Genomic DNA, 15,685 nt, shown 5'->3' with positions numbered 1-15,685 from the left:
CAAAACCTCACATGAGATTCTAAAAATCTGTAGATGGTGACAGTTAATGAGGTGTTAATCTAAGTTTCCAGGGATGTGGAGCACACATGTGCCATCCTAACCATAGCCTCTGCCAAAGGCACTGGGGAATTTATCACCCTCTAACAACAGACGCCAACTGCAGCCAGAGAAAACCGTTTTAAGAGTTATGTTGCTGAAGAGGATTAATTCCCCCAGGAAAGCAGCTCCTGCTCTCAGTGCAAGTGGGGAAAACACAACCAAGAACCAGTAAGACAGATGCAGTGGAGACAAAGATAGCACAGGGAGTAGGAGAAACACTTACCTTGTCAAAGATCTCGCGCACGTTGGCTTCAGACTCACCAAACCACATGGTGAGCAGTTCCGGCCCCTTGATGGAAATGAAGTTTGCCTGGCATTCGTTTGCAATGGCTTTGGCCAGCAGTGTCTTACCACAACCAGGTGGCCCATAGAACAGAACGCCTTTTGATGGGGTCATGCCAAATTTGAGGAACTTGTCTGGGTGCTCCACAGGATACTGAAGGAGAACAAAACAAAAACCTCTCATGATGAGCCAGAACAGGCTACCTTGGAAGTACAGAATGGTTTGGGTAGGAAGGGATCTTCAAAAGATCATACAATCCAATTCCTCTGACATGGGAAGGGACACCTTTCTCTGAGTCAGTTCTTCTTCTTGCTTCTACCAGAAGCACTGCCTGAGATTTCTGGTGGGTTAAACACAAGATCCTGCCTGGTGCCACCGCAGTTTTTAAGTAGACACTGGTTTGGAATGGTGCCTAGAACAACCTATTTACCTCTAGGAACTAAGTACCAGTTCAGTACTTTCCAGCACACTTAACCTCAGCTTCACTTTTGCCCTGCAAAAGGGAACAGCTCATTACCTAACCCATTTGTTCTGCTCTCCAGAGACAGGCAAGGTGTCTGATGTGAGCCTTTATCCTCAGCAACGAGGTCAGATACAAGACAGGTGATGATTTTAACATCAGAAAATTAGACTGAAAATTTAGATTCTTTTATTCACAGGCAGGATGTTTCTACAGAGCTAGCTAAATTTTAATGTATCAAACCCAAACCATGCCAGTGCAGACACCTGGAGTTTCCACAGACCGTTTGTAACATTCTGTCCCGATCTTTCCTTTTGTAGAGGGCTTCACAATTACTTCTCACCTGTCCCTGTGCTTAGGCTGATGGGGAGCCCTTCAGAAGCTCTCTGTATTAGCATCTTCATCCACTGCCTGGCAGATAAAGCTACCATGTAAGATGATTCTCAGCAGTGGTCCCACTGCTGGTCTCCACTTATGAGGCAGAACTGTGGCTGTTTCTGCACGTTGCACAACACCCACATAAAATGTCACTGTAGATTCAGCTCAGGAAGACCTGATGCTGCTTCCCAGCACCTTCCTCCCCAAGTTCACTAAGATGGAACAGCATGGTATTTATAGTCCATTACAAGTAGATACCATAAAGCCTCTGCATTTACTCTGTTTGCAGCCCAGACAGGAAACTGAAGATATTCTGGATTTTATTATTATAATTATTTTTTAAGCTGGGTAAGCAAAAAAATCTGTTGTAAAGCCTTACCTGTACAAGCTCCTGGAGTTCTCTCTTCACATCTTCTAGGCCACCAATATCTTCCCAGGTAACTTGTGGCACCTCCACCACAGTCTCCCGAAGAGCAGAAGGGTTGCTCTGGCTTAGAGCCCACTGTTGTTAGAAGAAATGGTATTATATGAATTCTAGCATGTTACCTTCTCTTGCTTCAGAGAAGCAATTAATTGCACCCAGAAGAAATGAGAGGCACTCCTGCATTACCCTGAAGTCATCCATGGTCACAGCCAGAGAGTTCATCACTTCAGCATCGATGGTTTCATCTTCCAGGTCTATGAGATCCATCTTCTTTCTGATAGCCTGAAGAGCAGCTTCTGAGCAAAGAGCAGCCAAGTCAGCACCAACATGGCCATGGGTCTCGTTTGCCACCTGAAAGCAGAGCACTGACCATGACTCACAGGGATACAAGCAAGGGCAACACACGCTCTGGTCCCTCATTGGGAAGGGAGGGCAGCAACACCAGGGCTTTGCTGCACATTCAAGACAAGTGCTACCACTCAGGCAAAGACACTCTGCTTTCTACTGCCTACTGCAGATCCAATCTGCATCTGGAATTCAGATGGTGTGCAGAAAGGTAACCCTGAGGACTGCAGTTCTTCATTCAGGACAGAGATGACAGAAACCATCCAGCTTACAAGTGGTGTCTAGTGACACCACAATGTTCAGCCAGGTGTGTGGGAGCTGTTTCAGGCCTGCTGTACTTTTAAAGGCAATGCCACAGCAAACAAACGCAGGAGGACAGTGGCAAGGCACTTCCAGATTGGAATGACACATATTTGTTTCACTTAGCTATGCCATTGTTAACTAGTGAGTGAGGACTTGTGGTCACTGGTAAACTGGTCAGAAGGAACCCCAGAGATCACACATTCATGCAGTTTCATGCTGTCCTAATTGAGCTACTGCACTTGTACAATCAAGCCTTAACAACTCTTCCACTACAGAACAGAGCACTGAGTAGGAGACAAGCTTTCCTAATGTCACTCACCTGTTCCAGATCCACATCATCAGCCAGTTTCATATTTTTTGTGTGGATCTGCAGGATTTCCAGGCGCCCGGTGGCATCTGGGATACCAATATCTACCTCTCTGTCAAAACGACCTGGGGAGTACAAACATGTTGAGCTGTTGATTCTGCACACCAGAGGAGCTGCACCTGCTGCCTTCCACTGACTGAACAAAGTAATTTTTTCCACAAAATTTCAGAAAATACCAGAGTTTTGGGTTTGCCTGCAGCATCTATCAGCACAACAGAAGAGACAGATCACAGAAGAAGGAAAGGCAATAGGCATTTAGGGTAAGTAAGACTACTGTGAGACTAACAGTAAGAGCTGGGGATGATACAGCACAGAAAACTGCTCATTTAATAACTTTTTCTGAGCCTCATTTTTGGTAAAATAGGCTTCACTGAACCAACATACCGTGAGACATTTTTGATTATTTCTACCTTTGTGTCCTTGTCCACAAGAGTCCAGAAATACTGAGAGATATAATTTTTTTGGATTTTCAGAGCAGTACCCAAGTGGTGAAACACTTGAGGAAAACAGGGTATCACTGCAATATTCACTATGATATGCACACCTCTATTTTTCCTCCAGTCACAGCTGTGCTTTCAAATGTCTCACTACACATTTAAGAGGTCATTTCCACCATACACTTGACAGGTTTGCTATTACAAACTGTACCAACTGGTCATACACCAGACATTCATTCACAGCGCCATGTCTTGAAAACCTGAGTCTCAGAAACTACTGTACTTGCCATTAATAAAAGAAAGACAAATCAAGTAACTCACAGCCTTCTGCAATCTAATGCACGAACATCCTCTTAGGCATTTCCTCCTTAACTGTGTCCTGAAACAACTTCACCTAATAGAGGCTAGCACACTTTTCCCACTTCAAACTATTATTCTATTTCTACATGCTCTCACCTTACATGGCACAGAAAATGACATCAAAGGCTGCAAACCTGGAAATTAATTTCTAGCAAGGAGCTGGAGACAGGTCAATAGTTTATGTAACACACAGAAAATGTTCAGCATGAACTTCTGCTCAATCTGAGGCCTCTGAAGCGTGGCCTGTCACAAAGTGTGTGACACACGGGGAAGAGAGGGCAGTGGTGGTTACCAAATCGCCGGAGAGCTGGGTCAATGCTGTTGGGTCTGTTGGTGGCTGCCATCACGATCACATGTGCCCTCTGCTTCAGCCCGTCCATGAGGGTCAGCAGCTGGGACACGATGCGACGTTCCACCTCCCCATGTGTCTGTGGGGAGAGAAAGCAGCACTGAGACCAACAGCTCTACAAGGGGCATGGGAGCCAGCACTGCATCAGAGCTGGCAGATACAACAGCCACAGGACAGTAACAAATGTCGTGAACTGTATCTGACCCATCTCATGTCCAACTCAATTCGGGTGTTAAGGAAATGCTGCTTTACCCTGTAGTCAAATGCAGGGACTCATGCCAGCTGCTACCAAAAAAGGACATACTAATTTACCTCCTACAGGCTCTCTTTACCTTCTCTCTCTTAGGAGCAATGGCATCCAGTTCATCAATGAAGATGATCGCAGGAGCATTCTTCTCTGCTTCTTCAAAGGCTTTCCTCAGGTTGCTCTCAGATTCACCAGCCAGCTTGCTCATGATCTCAGGACCTAAAAAATAGTGGTACTGTGGCATTCAGAAGAGAGGCAGCTAGTCCCAAAAACATGCAGCTGAATTTTTTTAGTACAACATTCACATGGGACGAACTATATTTCAAGCCAAAGCAAATACTATCCATCAAATTCACTAAATCTGCAGCTGAAAGGCAAGACCAGCATGCAGAATTACTTTCTATCATTATTTTGGTGTTTCCACTTTACTCTAAGAGAATGCAGCACTAGTCAATGAGCTACCTTTAGCTGCCTCTTTCCTTACCCTATTTCACACTTGGTGAGCTTCTCTGTAATGTGCCACCACACACAGTTAATGCCAGTCCTAGCTTGCAAGAGAAGCAATCAAATTATAAGGTGATGAATTACCAGGATAGGGAAGGAAAACCTCTATGAGGCCATCTCTAGCTTACATTATACAGGTATACATTTACGTCTGTATGATCCTAAAAATTAGTTTAAAAAATCAAAACAAACAACCACAAACAAACAAAAACACAACCCCCATCTCCTTTCAAAGGTTAAATACAAAATAAAAGTGTGTAAGCACATTGATCCCAAATGGATGGACAGCATTCCCCTGACATCTACAACTGCTGAACACTAGTGCAGGTTTAGAGATTTATTCTGTTTTTACAGATTTTGCTATCATGCTGATGGCAGACGTAATGAAGAGAAAATATGCTTCTAAAGGATCCAAGAAAAATAAACCTGACCCTCAGGCACACAAAGCTGCCAGGTGCAAAGGCACAGGTGTGGCCAGGTGCTCCAAGTATTTCATTACAGGTAACTCACCAGTTCATATCAGCCCTACCTACAGCTCAGGAGTGGGGCCAGCAGGCAGCGAATGCATCGCTAACTCTGACAGTGTTATTTTTATTATGCAGTAGATGTACAACCATATAAAGAAACGGCTGGTGCATTAGCATTCAGTGACAGCTTCCACACACTTGAGGAAGTATATGACAGTGGTGACATATGGATAAAACCAGCCCATTTACATCCACTATCTAGAGATAAAAGCAAGTCACCAACCCTACTGCTGGTCACTGCTGTGCTGTGTTATACTGTTGTTTGCTGTCACTGTCACATGATTGAAACCAGAGAAGAAAAGCTGCATTTTCCTTCAGTAAAAATGTTCTGTTATTCCAGCACTGATTAAAATGGGACAGAAAAGCCGTGTGGAAAATTCAGAATCTGGCCCTTACTAGATATCAACCAGTAGCCACCTCAACTGCCACAGGTGAGAGTTATCAATAGGAGTTCTGTCACTTGTAGCTAAGTCTAAAGGATCTCATTATAGTTTTCAGCGAAGTTCCTTCCAAATAATGTACTGTGAAACAAAAGAGGTCTTTGTGCTTTACTTAGGGGAAAGAGGAATCCGTAGCAGCTTCTTTTCTGAATGGAGCAGGGTGGGACCAAAGCCAGCCTGCCAGCTCTGCCCTCACCAACATAAGTGGACAGACAGACTCCAAATTCCCATGTCCCACCACAATCTTCCAAGCACTCTGCTACAACGAAATCAAGCTTCAGGGAAGTGCCACAACGGATACTTTCACACAAAGGGCTTCCAAGTATCCCCAGAGGCATGCTTGAAATAAGTAAGGAAGGATGTCAGGAAGACAATGGGGCTCTACAAGCCTTAATAACACCATTCCTTACCATAAGGTGGACGAATGAGCACACAGCAGATCTGGGGCCAAAGCAGACACAAAACTTACCGTTGATCAGGAAGAAGAAAGCTCCCGTTTCGTTGGCCACCGCTCGGGCAATCAGTGTTTTACCAGTGCCAGGAGGACCATACAGCAGGATCCCACGTGGAGGCTGAGGACAAAGGCAAGGGACTTAGGTGGTGAGTATCTGACTGCTTAAGCAGCTTCACACTGAATTTGTAAGCATTTGATAATGCTAGTCTGAAACTGTGATGCAAACTCATGCAACAGCTGCCATCCCAGCATTGCTATCAACACCCTTACTACTTCACACAACACACAACAAAAACCTTGCCAGTAACTGGCGGCACTGATTCAAAGCATCACTCTGCTTTACAAGCTGCCAGTGCTTCAGTCTGTGTCCAGAACACATAAGCAAATGCTTTCCAAACACTAGCATTAAAAAAAAAAACCAAAACCCCACACCACAAATTATTTATTCCCCTCTCCAATATCTCCTAAACCTCTGTCGTGGAGAAACACTTCCCAGGGTAAGGCCACTTATCCACCTGCACACGGGGACATACCTTCACCCCTATGGCCTTGAAGAGAGCGGGGTGTCGGAGGGGAAGCTCCACCATCTCTTTGATTTGAGCCAGCTGCTTCCGGCAGCCACCAATGTCATCATAGCCCACTTCATTCAGTGACTCCTCTTCATCCTACCCAGGAGGAAATACATCAAACATTTGAATGAAAACAATACTTTAACAACCCCTCCCAGTCTACAGAAGCCAGGAATATGGCTTTTTAGACATTTCTTGCCTGTCTTGAGATTCTCCCTTTCAAGTCTTCCTGATGTCTTCTATAATTGTTTCTTAGCTTTGTCTTCCCAGACATAAAAAGAGAACTGCCTGCACGTACTCAGACTTCACTGAAGCCCACCCTCTGGAATGACAGCCTCTGCTGCCAGGTTCCCTACAGACTCTAGCACAAAACAAGCTCTGTGACTCTTTGGTGGGGCTAATGGAAGTAACAAGAGACAATGTCAGTATAAAATATACCTACTTCTTAGAGTAAATGCTATGTTTAACTATCTGGCACACTCTATCTGCCAGTTACTCAGGTGCAGTGTTACCTTTTGACACTGACTACAATTAGCACAGAATGTTAAGGTCCAGACAAATAGATAAGATTAGTTGTAACCAACTCTTCCTTCACAGCATCCATTCATTCAGCTGTCCAAACCTCTACTGGCCTCAGTTATTTAGGCCACACTAAAATAATAACACAGCCTGGAATCTCAGAGGCGCTCAGTTTAAGCCTCACCTACCTCAATCAGGTCACTCAGGGGCTGGACCTAACAAGCACTGAAGATCTCAAGCTTGGAGATTTCTGCCCTCTCTGGTCTCTGCTTTCAGGATCGGGAGAAACATTTTTCCTAGTATCTACTGGTAACTTCCCTTGATCCAGCTCATGCCAGTGCCTCCAGTCCTGTCCTTGGGCACAGCTCTCAGAAGACTCTGGTCATCTACCCCTTCCCATCAGGTCTGTCCCTTTGCCTTCCCTTCTCCAGGCTGCATCATCCCCTGATCCCAGTCCCTCCTCATTCATTCCTGACCTCCAGCTCCTCATAACTTTCGTGGCCTTGGCTGAACTTACTCATATCTATCTCTGCTGTGGCCTGAAGAGGCCAAATTGGATTCATGGAGTGCCCAGGTGCAGTCTCACAAGGGTCACAGAGGTGAGTTCTTCAGAAGGCAGCTAACAACAAACCAGCACTCACTCTATTTGCAGGGAGAAAAAGGTACTTATTCTATGAAGTATGCACCCACCTTAGCTCATTTCCCTGAGATTTCCTACTCTGTAACAGTCAGGTGGCCAAGACCGGTCAGACAAGCCCTGCAGGCAGCCACAAGGTTGCAACACTCAGGGCTAGACACCTTAATGGACTGGGGAATTCTTATTTTTTTAATGTCAACCATTTGGGGATTTCAAATTTCTCTCAGAAAAAGTGCCTGTTACTTTCTTTTTACACAGCATGAAATTTAGCAGCATTGTAAGCTCTCTCTGCTACGAATCAAGGGAACACTGGAATTAGAAGATGCGTCCAAGCACAGAGTGAGATATCTGCAGGCAGATGCAAAGCAGCTGCTGCCAAAGCATGGCATCTCATCAGCAAATCTACCCCCTGCTGCTTTCAGCATATGAGGAAGACACTGGAAGTACCTTTCTCTTATTAACTCCAGCAGAAGCTCATCCCCTGAAACCGGCGTTTCTAACCATTACAGTCAGTAGACAAAATGTCAAAACAGGAACTGCAAACACTGCTGCACTCCAGCCCTGTCCCAGAAACAGACTCTGGACAGAGGAGAACCACATGGCAGGGTTCTACTCACCTCTCGTTTGATGGGCTCTCCCTCACAATGGATCACTGTGTCCGGAGCCACTATGCAGTACGGGCTTGGATCTGTCTCCACCACTTTGAACTCCACTGCACGCATCCCTCCACGCACCAAGAAGATGTCACCTGTAAAACCCCACATATCAGTCAGGGGCCTGTTGCAACCCACACCTGCAAAATGTCAACCCCTGTACAACCAGCAGCCCCAGAGTTCAAGGAAGCGGGTCACGCCAGCAGACACCGTGGCATTTATAACACTGCTTTGCATGTTAAACTCAGGATCTGCATCCACTGAGACAGCCTGAGCACTGTTTCAGTTCTCCAATTTCATCCAGTAAAAAACAGCAAATAGAAAAGAACACCCTGCCCAAATACAAAACACAAAGGCAAGAAATCACATTTTTTTCCCATTCAGTTTCAATTTAACATTTCTAGAACAAGCAAAAAGCCTTAACATAATAAAAATTCATTTTGAATTCATTATAACTAGTTGTTACTAATTGTAACTGTTCGTCTCCAGAAGCAGAATAATATATAAAACTGCACTACAACTCCTGGCTGCGCTGGGCTACAGACCTGGATAACTTCAACTTGTGTCTATATAGTGTACTTTCATCTACGTTACAGCAGAAGTGCTATGAACACAATCCCAAAAGTGCATTTGGTTTTCTACTCAGTCTCCCAGTTATTCCTTAAATTACTCTAACGAAGTGAATTTAGTCAGGGTGCCAGCTGATATACTTGTATTGGTTTCATCTGGGATAGTTAATTTTCTCCCTAGTAGCTGTTTCAGTGCTGTGATTTGGATTCAGGATGAGAATCATGTTGATAACACGCTGATGTTTCAGTTGTTGCTCAGCAGTGCTTACCCTTACTCAAGGACTGTTTGGTTTCCCATGGTCTGCCCGTGAGCAGGTGCACGAGAAGCCAGGAGGGAGCATGGCCAGGAGAGCTGACCCAAACTGGCCAAAGGATTATCCATGCCATAGAACACCATGTCTAGTGTATAAACTAGGGGGATTTCACTGTGAGACATCACACACTGATGAGGGACAGGCTGGGCATTTGTCAGCAGGCGGTGAGCAACTGTCCCAGGTGTCTCTTTGGGTTGCATCCGCCCTCTTTTCCATTACTGCTACTATTATATTTTAATTTGTTTCAATTTCTAAAATGTTCTTAACTCAATAAGTTGAGTTTTTCCTGATCTGCTCCCCATCCCACGGCTGGGTGGGGAATGAGTGGCTGTGTGATATTTAGTCACATGCTGGGGTCAAAGGACAATAGTCCTTTCTGGCACCCAGCATGGGGACAAAGAGTTGGCATAATTCTGAGCAGAGCATGTTAAACCAATTTTGTTACAAGCATCCAGTATATAACAGTAGCTGGTGACTATGTTTAGTCCTGCTTGTTCTCAGGGCACGTTTTTTAATACCTCACTCGGTGTAGGTGTCCCCTGTGGTGAGGTTTATTGTCTTGGTGCCTGGGCTAAGGTTATCTTTGTGTTGCTCCTTGCAGCAGGGGCTTATGGATGCGACGGAATCACTGGTCCTGAGACGAATCTGATGAGTGAACTGAGCACTGCCATCCACTCTGTACTTTGGGAGCCACCCACCAGGAACTACTGGTAACTGCACCTTTCCTACATCTCCCTCCTGAGGTCTTCCTTCACCAAGCTGGTTACAGTAGCATTTGAGCATTTTAAAGATTTTTAATACCCTTTCAGTACACCTGAAGCCAGCCTGGTTCTTATCACAGAATATATGAGTTGAAAGAGAACCAAGGGGATCACTGAGTCCAACTCCTGGTCCTGCACAGGACAGCCACAAGAATCCCACCACATGCCTGAGGGTGTCGTCCAAATACTTCTGGAATTCTGGCAAGCTTGGTGCTGTGAAACAGCATGTTGCTGAATGTGGTTCAGGTCTTGTTTAAGGTTATGTGATGGGATATGTCTAGAGGACCAACAGTTATAAGTGGCAAAGTGTGTGGAATAGTATGGGAAAGTGTCCAGGCTGTCCAGTGGAACTACAACATTTTGGAGTTTCACTCCTGAACAAATGTAGAATCCTGAAAAACTAGTAAATATGTGGAAAAAGGTCATGCTGGCAGATCCAGAGACACAAATCACTGCAGTGTGCCGGGACCTGGCCCAGCACACCGGAAGTCTGTTCCACGTTATTCCATAACCTAAGAGGAAGAAACGGTCTTTGGATCTGATGACAAAACATCAGACGCTGAGGCTACTCCAATGCCAGGGAGAGGCAAAGCATGGCACTGAGATGGTGTATTGCATTCCTATCGCACATCAGCCTCTGGAAAACCAAATGATGCAATGGACTGTTCATGACTACACTGAGAGCAAAGTGCAGTGGGAACAGCAAACTTTGGGACACACATTTAGCAAAAGCCACCTGGTGACTGCCCCTCCCCAGCCAACATTTTACATACTGTAGAAGTAGACAAAGTTTCTGTAATGCACGTAATATGCTGGGATAAACAGTCTGGGTCACTGCTGCCTCAGGCAAAGGCAAGCCCACCCATGGTTCTGCTTTTCCTCAAGGACCTGGGTGCACTTCATGGGTGATGTGGGAGGATGGAGAAGGCCAGTGTATGGCTCAAGGTGACTGGATTTTAGGTGAGAGTAAGAAGTTAATTAAATTGTATGATGTTAATTGTTATATAATGCTGCATATGATCACTTCTATGGCAGGTATATGCACGTCACCACATTCAGCACCACATAGCACCCAACTCTACCACTCCAGATGTGGGGATCTGAACCTGACTCCCCTTCAATTACCACATTAATGAAGGATGGACTCTGATGAGACTGGATAAGCACAACGTACACCCAACCAATTGATTAATACGCAGGCAACTCACCAATTACATCACGTGCTAGCAACTTAGTTTAATGAGATTTTCTCCCAAGTTCCACCTAAGCCTTTTTGATGCTCTCCCATCTCATGTAGCTAAAAAATGCAGAACTACCAAATTACTCTGCCAGCCAGCAGCAGCAATCGCTCCTTCAGAAGATTAGGGAAAATTTAAATCAACGCTAGCAAAATCTCTCCCTACTGGTGTCTAAATGCTGGTCTAATGCTTTACAGAGATCTGTGCAAGCTTCTAGAAATTCTCCGTATTCAGTCTCAGGACTAGCTCACACTTGCTGCCATGAGGACTTCAATGACAGGCATTATTACCTTTCCTGATAGGTCTGTAAGCTTCCAGGAAGTAGGGCTTGAGATAGACCTCAAACAGATTCCCCGTGATCCCTTCTACCGTGTCATCAATTGGCAGCACGTGGATACGTTTGCCATATTTCACATCTGGGCAAGGCTGGATGCTGCAACATAAGAAAACCCCAGTTAGCCACATCATGCTGGACTTGCACCTCAGTGCTACACCTGGAAAAGAAAAGATATGCCCCTTCCCACAAAAGAACACCCAAAGACTATCAAAAGCCCTAGCAAGACTTCCTACTGACACAAGAATATTTCAATGCTGACAAGGCAAAAACCATACCCAGAGCTGGTCTTCACAACACACACCTGCGTTCACTCCTTTCAGCCCTGTCCAAGACCACTGGAGAGTTTCATAGTTTCCTCCTACCCTTCTGCTCTTCTGCAGACCCCCTCACCACATTCACACACCTCTAATGCAGTGAGAGTCATGAGGTAGCTTTTATTTCAACAAGCTACTGCAGAACCAGCTGCAAGGAAAAGTGAGCTGGGGAAAACTCTTCGTTCCTTCCTCTCTCTCACTACAGTCCCCAGAGTCCCTACTGCTGACAAACCTGATTCCAAGCAAAGGCTCTCGCAGTACGAACCAGGGGTAAACAGCTAGGCAGCCACGTGTCTGTCAGTCCCACTTTGTAGGGGCTGATAATTAGGTTAAAGGCTGAGGGTCCCTTCCCCCTTTTTAAATACATGCTACAGTTATTATTTTGCAGTGTAGCACAACAGCCTATGGTAGCGATAGCTCAAAGTATCCAGCCGTGGCAGAAACTGGCTTCGCCAGCTAAGAAAAGCCTGCATGGAAGTGCAGCTGAGCAGGCAGCTTTTCGTATGTGACTTTTGTTAGAGACTCCTAACACATTATTTTACCACGTGCTTTACAGAGAGGACATAGCAAAAGGGTAAAGACACACTGTCCCAGAAGGAAAACATTTGACAGACCACAATCAGCAAATGATTAGCACATGAATCTGGACGTCGGCAGAAACCAGGACACAGTAACCTATAAGCTCTTAAAGATTGGCAAGAAAAACCTTGAGGGCAAGTGGTGTGAAAATTCCCTGACCTCACAGTGAGTCAAGACAACTGGTAACACATTTGGGAGGCTGAGAACCACTACAGACATAGTGCTAACAAAGAGGAGAAGAGCATGGGCTGTCATGCTAGAAGAGACTCCAACAGGAATCTCAAATTTAGTTAAAGTAAGAATTCACCTCTATTTTAAATCCAAAGACACAAAGCACCATTCTGAACCAACTACAGTGGTGTTTAAAACTTGCCTTTTTAGTGGTAGAGGGATGGGTGGAACAGCCTCTTTTCTTCTCATCTACTAAGTTTGTATGAAACACATTTTGCATTTAAAAATTATTACAGATACCACTTCAGAAAGTCTGGTGTCAGAACCCAAGCTCTTATTTTCTCAGAACGTGTGGGATATTCCATATCAGGACAATGCTCAGGAGGAGGAGCTGATAGCCCTGTCATATTTAAACCTGTAAACTACCATTTTTATGTTCAGGAAATGCTCATGTGCTACCCTTCTACCCACTCCCATCACAGAATAGGACTTGTCTCCTCTAAGCAGAGATCCATACTTCAAAGTTTTCCTACTGCTTTTAAGGTCCCTTCCAACCCAAACAATTCTATGATTCTATTTCCTGCAAGTGCTGCACAACAAAATTTCTGCAACATTTTTTCAGCATTCCTAAATTTAAAATTATTTTTACAACAAAAATTGGAATATAAACATCCTTGAGGGATTTTTAATCTTGCTATTTGGCTGTTCCATTTTTTTCTGGCACTCATTTCTAACAGGTTTTAACTTGTTTTTGCAATAGGGCAGCTCAGATACTATGAGATAATGTGTGATGCTGCTACTGTCTTCCACTGGTAACACTGTGTCCTCACCTGATCACATCACCCAGGCGCACTCTCAGGTTGTTGCGAACAACCCTATTCATGCGAATCTTCTCATCTGAGCAGGTATCATCTGACAGAACAATGCAGACTGCTTCTCTTCTCTTCTTTCCTTTTAGCAGGACAGTGTCTCCTCTGAACAGCTGCAGTTCATCCATCTTTGCCTGCACAGCAAAATGTTAGAACAAGCTTTTGAAAAAATAGGAATTCGAGCATTTGAAGAATAGTTATTTGACTTTGGAAATTACACCTTGGAAGCGATATATTAAATCCAGAGGACAGAGACTCTCACTACAGTGGTATAGAGCTAATCCTGAAACTAGAGGAAGGGCACAAGCTCAACTGAATCCTACAAACTGGGACTCAAAAAAAACATTATATCAAGGAGGAGTGTCAGAAAACAAGACAACCCTCCCTCCGTGGTAACAGCTGTAGCTTCTGACGCAAACACTTGTACTCATGTTGCAAAGTTACATTTCAAGTTAACAGACAGCAACAGCTCGCAAATTACCAGATTAAATGCTTTGCCTCTACAGATGACACACCTGGGACAGTGACACAACACTGTTGTCTTCATTGATGGCTTCATCAACAATTAACCGATTGGGCCTGTTCTTCTGCTTCAGAATAGCAGTCGACAAGTCATCAGCTTTAGAGCTGGGAGAGAAAACACAGCTTATGAGTCTGAGTGATACTGGCCCTGTCCAGCCACCCCCCGTTTCATCTCCACTTCCTACAAATCTCTTTGTTGTCTTGTCTTTCATAAACTATACTTGTTTGTACAACAAAGGAGAACATTACTTCCCAGAGACCAGTAGCAGGAGTTCAAGGGATGACGTTTTCTGTCAGAAAAAAAAACTATGAGCTTCCACTGAATACAGCTATGAAACTATCTATGAAAAAAAGTGGTCAGTGAGATGTTGCTGACTGTAAGATGTTTTGCCTCAATGAATTAGTCAGACTCATCTGAAATCACATGTAACTGCTGCCAACATAACAGAAGTTCAAGTCTATTTGGTGTCAAATCCCAGATAAATAGGGGAATTAAAGGACAATGCTGCAGTAACCCTGACAGGAAGAGTTGTAAGAGTTTAGCCTGTCGAGGCCTGTTTGTTAAACCAAGCAAGCCATAGAAATATTCAAGTGGTCACAGAAAATGATTTTGTGATGGGATTTTTTTAGCACTATTCCATAATACCTTCACAGGAGTCACAGCAGCTCTGGCCAACAAAGCCACGAGAAATACAAGAAATCATTCATTTGCCTTGACAAAATGGAGCAAGAAAAACGTCAGGGCAATGGAAGAAGGGCAGATCAACTGTTCTCCTTCAAAATCTAATACAGCAAATAATTCACTCTATGTTATAAAAGGAATTTGAACCAACTTATTCTTGAGGAGCTCTTGGAAGCTGTACATTAGCCACACACAACAGGGGTGGAGTACTGTAGCTTCCCCCACTGGGCACCTGACTACTTTCTCCACGTATGTGGCTGTGCCAGCTTCCAAGGTAAGAAAAGAAAACTTTGCACAGTCTGACTTGATTCTGAAAGAAAATAAAGAAAAATAAAGTCTTCCTTTGTCCTAAGCAAGCATTGGCAAAGAGTAGGGAGCTTTGTGGACAATGCTGGCAGTCATAACTTTGGCTCCATCTCACCCTTTTAGAGACAGAATGACCAGAAGAAACCAAAACTTGAGTGGAAATGGCAGCACTTGGCATGTTCACTGCATTTTTAAGAGTCCATCAGAGAGTGGTGACATACATATGGTGTGATGTTACCCAGGTCCCTCCCCCCCTCAAGACAGAGGCTTTTCCAAGTCAGGCTATGTAGTGTTGGCTCCTTTCTCTGACACGTAAAAGGGGAAACAAAACAAAACAAGCCTGTGAGGGCAGCCAGCTCGCTTCCAAAAGTTTCTCAAGCTTCCCTTAAACGGTGGTAGCACAGAAAACATGTTGCGAAGACAGGCAACATTATTTTAAGTGAACAAAACAAGTTGTAAAACATGTTCTTTCCTGGAACGCCAGCACTATGAAACTTACCTTTTTCCTCTCTTTATTAGAGTGCAAGAGGTAAGACACTGCAGACCTATTCTCTGAGCAAAAAAGGACACAATAAAGGCTGATGCATACATCCTGGAAAGGGCTTATAAATGCCGTATTCAATCTAAAAATATGGTCTTGTTGCAAATCCTAAAACGTCTGTGATTTC

At 44.4% G+C, this 15,685-nt stretch overlaps 1 protein-coding gene across 1 annotated transcript in view; it reads right to left on the bottom strand.

The window, feature by feature from the left end:
- Nucleotides 1-14,256, bottom strand: part of VCP (valosin containing protein) — a 17,717-nt gene extending 3,461 nt beyond the window's left edge. Inside the window, exons 1-12 of the mRNA XM_017746632.1 lie at nt 14,023-14,256; nt 13,469-13,641; nt 11,528-11,670; nt 8,320-8,450; nt 6,511-6,642; nt 5,993-6,095; nt 4,138-4,271; nt 3,749-3,884; nt 2,612-2,724; nt 1,831-1,995; nt 1,600-1,722; nt 323-535 (exon numbers count right to left, since the gene is read on the bottom strand). Coding sequence (XP_017602121.1) covers nt 323-535; nt 1,600-1,722; nt 1,831-1,995; nt 2,612-2,724; nt 3,749-3,884; nt 4,138-4,271; nt 5,993-6,095; nt 6,511-6,642; nt 8,320-8,450; nt 11,528-11,670; nt 13,469-13,641; nt 14,023-14,241 — 1,785 coding nt within the window. The 5' untranslated portion in view covers nt 14,242-14,256. The remainder of the gene's footprint in view (nt 1-322; nt 536-1,599; nt 1,723-1,830; nt 1,996-2,611; nt 2,725-3,748; nt 3,885-4,137; nt 4,272-5,992; nt 6,096-6,510; nt 6,643-8,319; nt 8,451-11,527; nt 11,671-13,468; nt 13,642-14,022) is intronic.
- Between the last annotated feature and the right edge of the window lie 1,429 nt (nt 14,257-15,685).

Source organism: Corvus brachyrhynchos, unplaced genomic scaffold, assembly GCF_000691975.1.
Source record: "Corvus brachyrhynchos isolate BGI_N302 unplaced genomic scaffold, ASM69197v1 scaffold139, whole genome shotgun sequence".
Lineage (NCBI taxonomy): Eukaryota > Metazoa > Chordata > Aves > Passeriformes > Corvidae > Corvus > Corvus brachyrhynchos.
The sequence above is the reverse complement of the archived record's forward strand: the minus strand, read 5'-3'. Positions and strand labels throughout refer to the sequence as shown.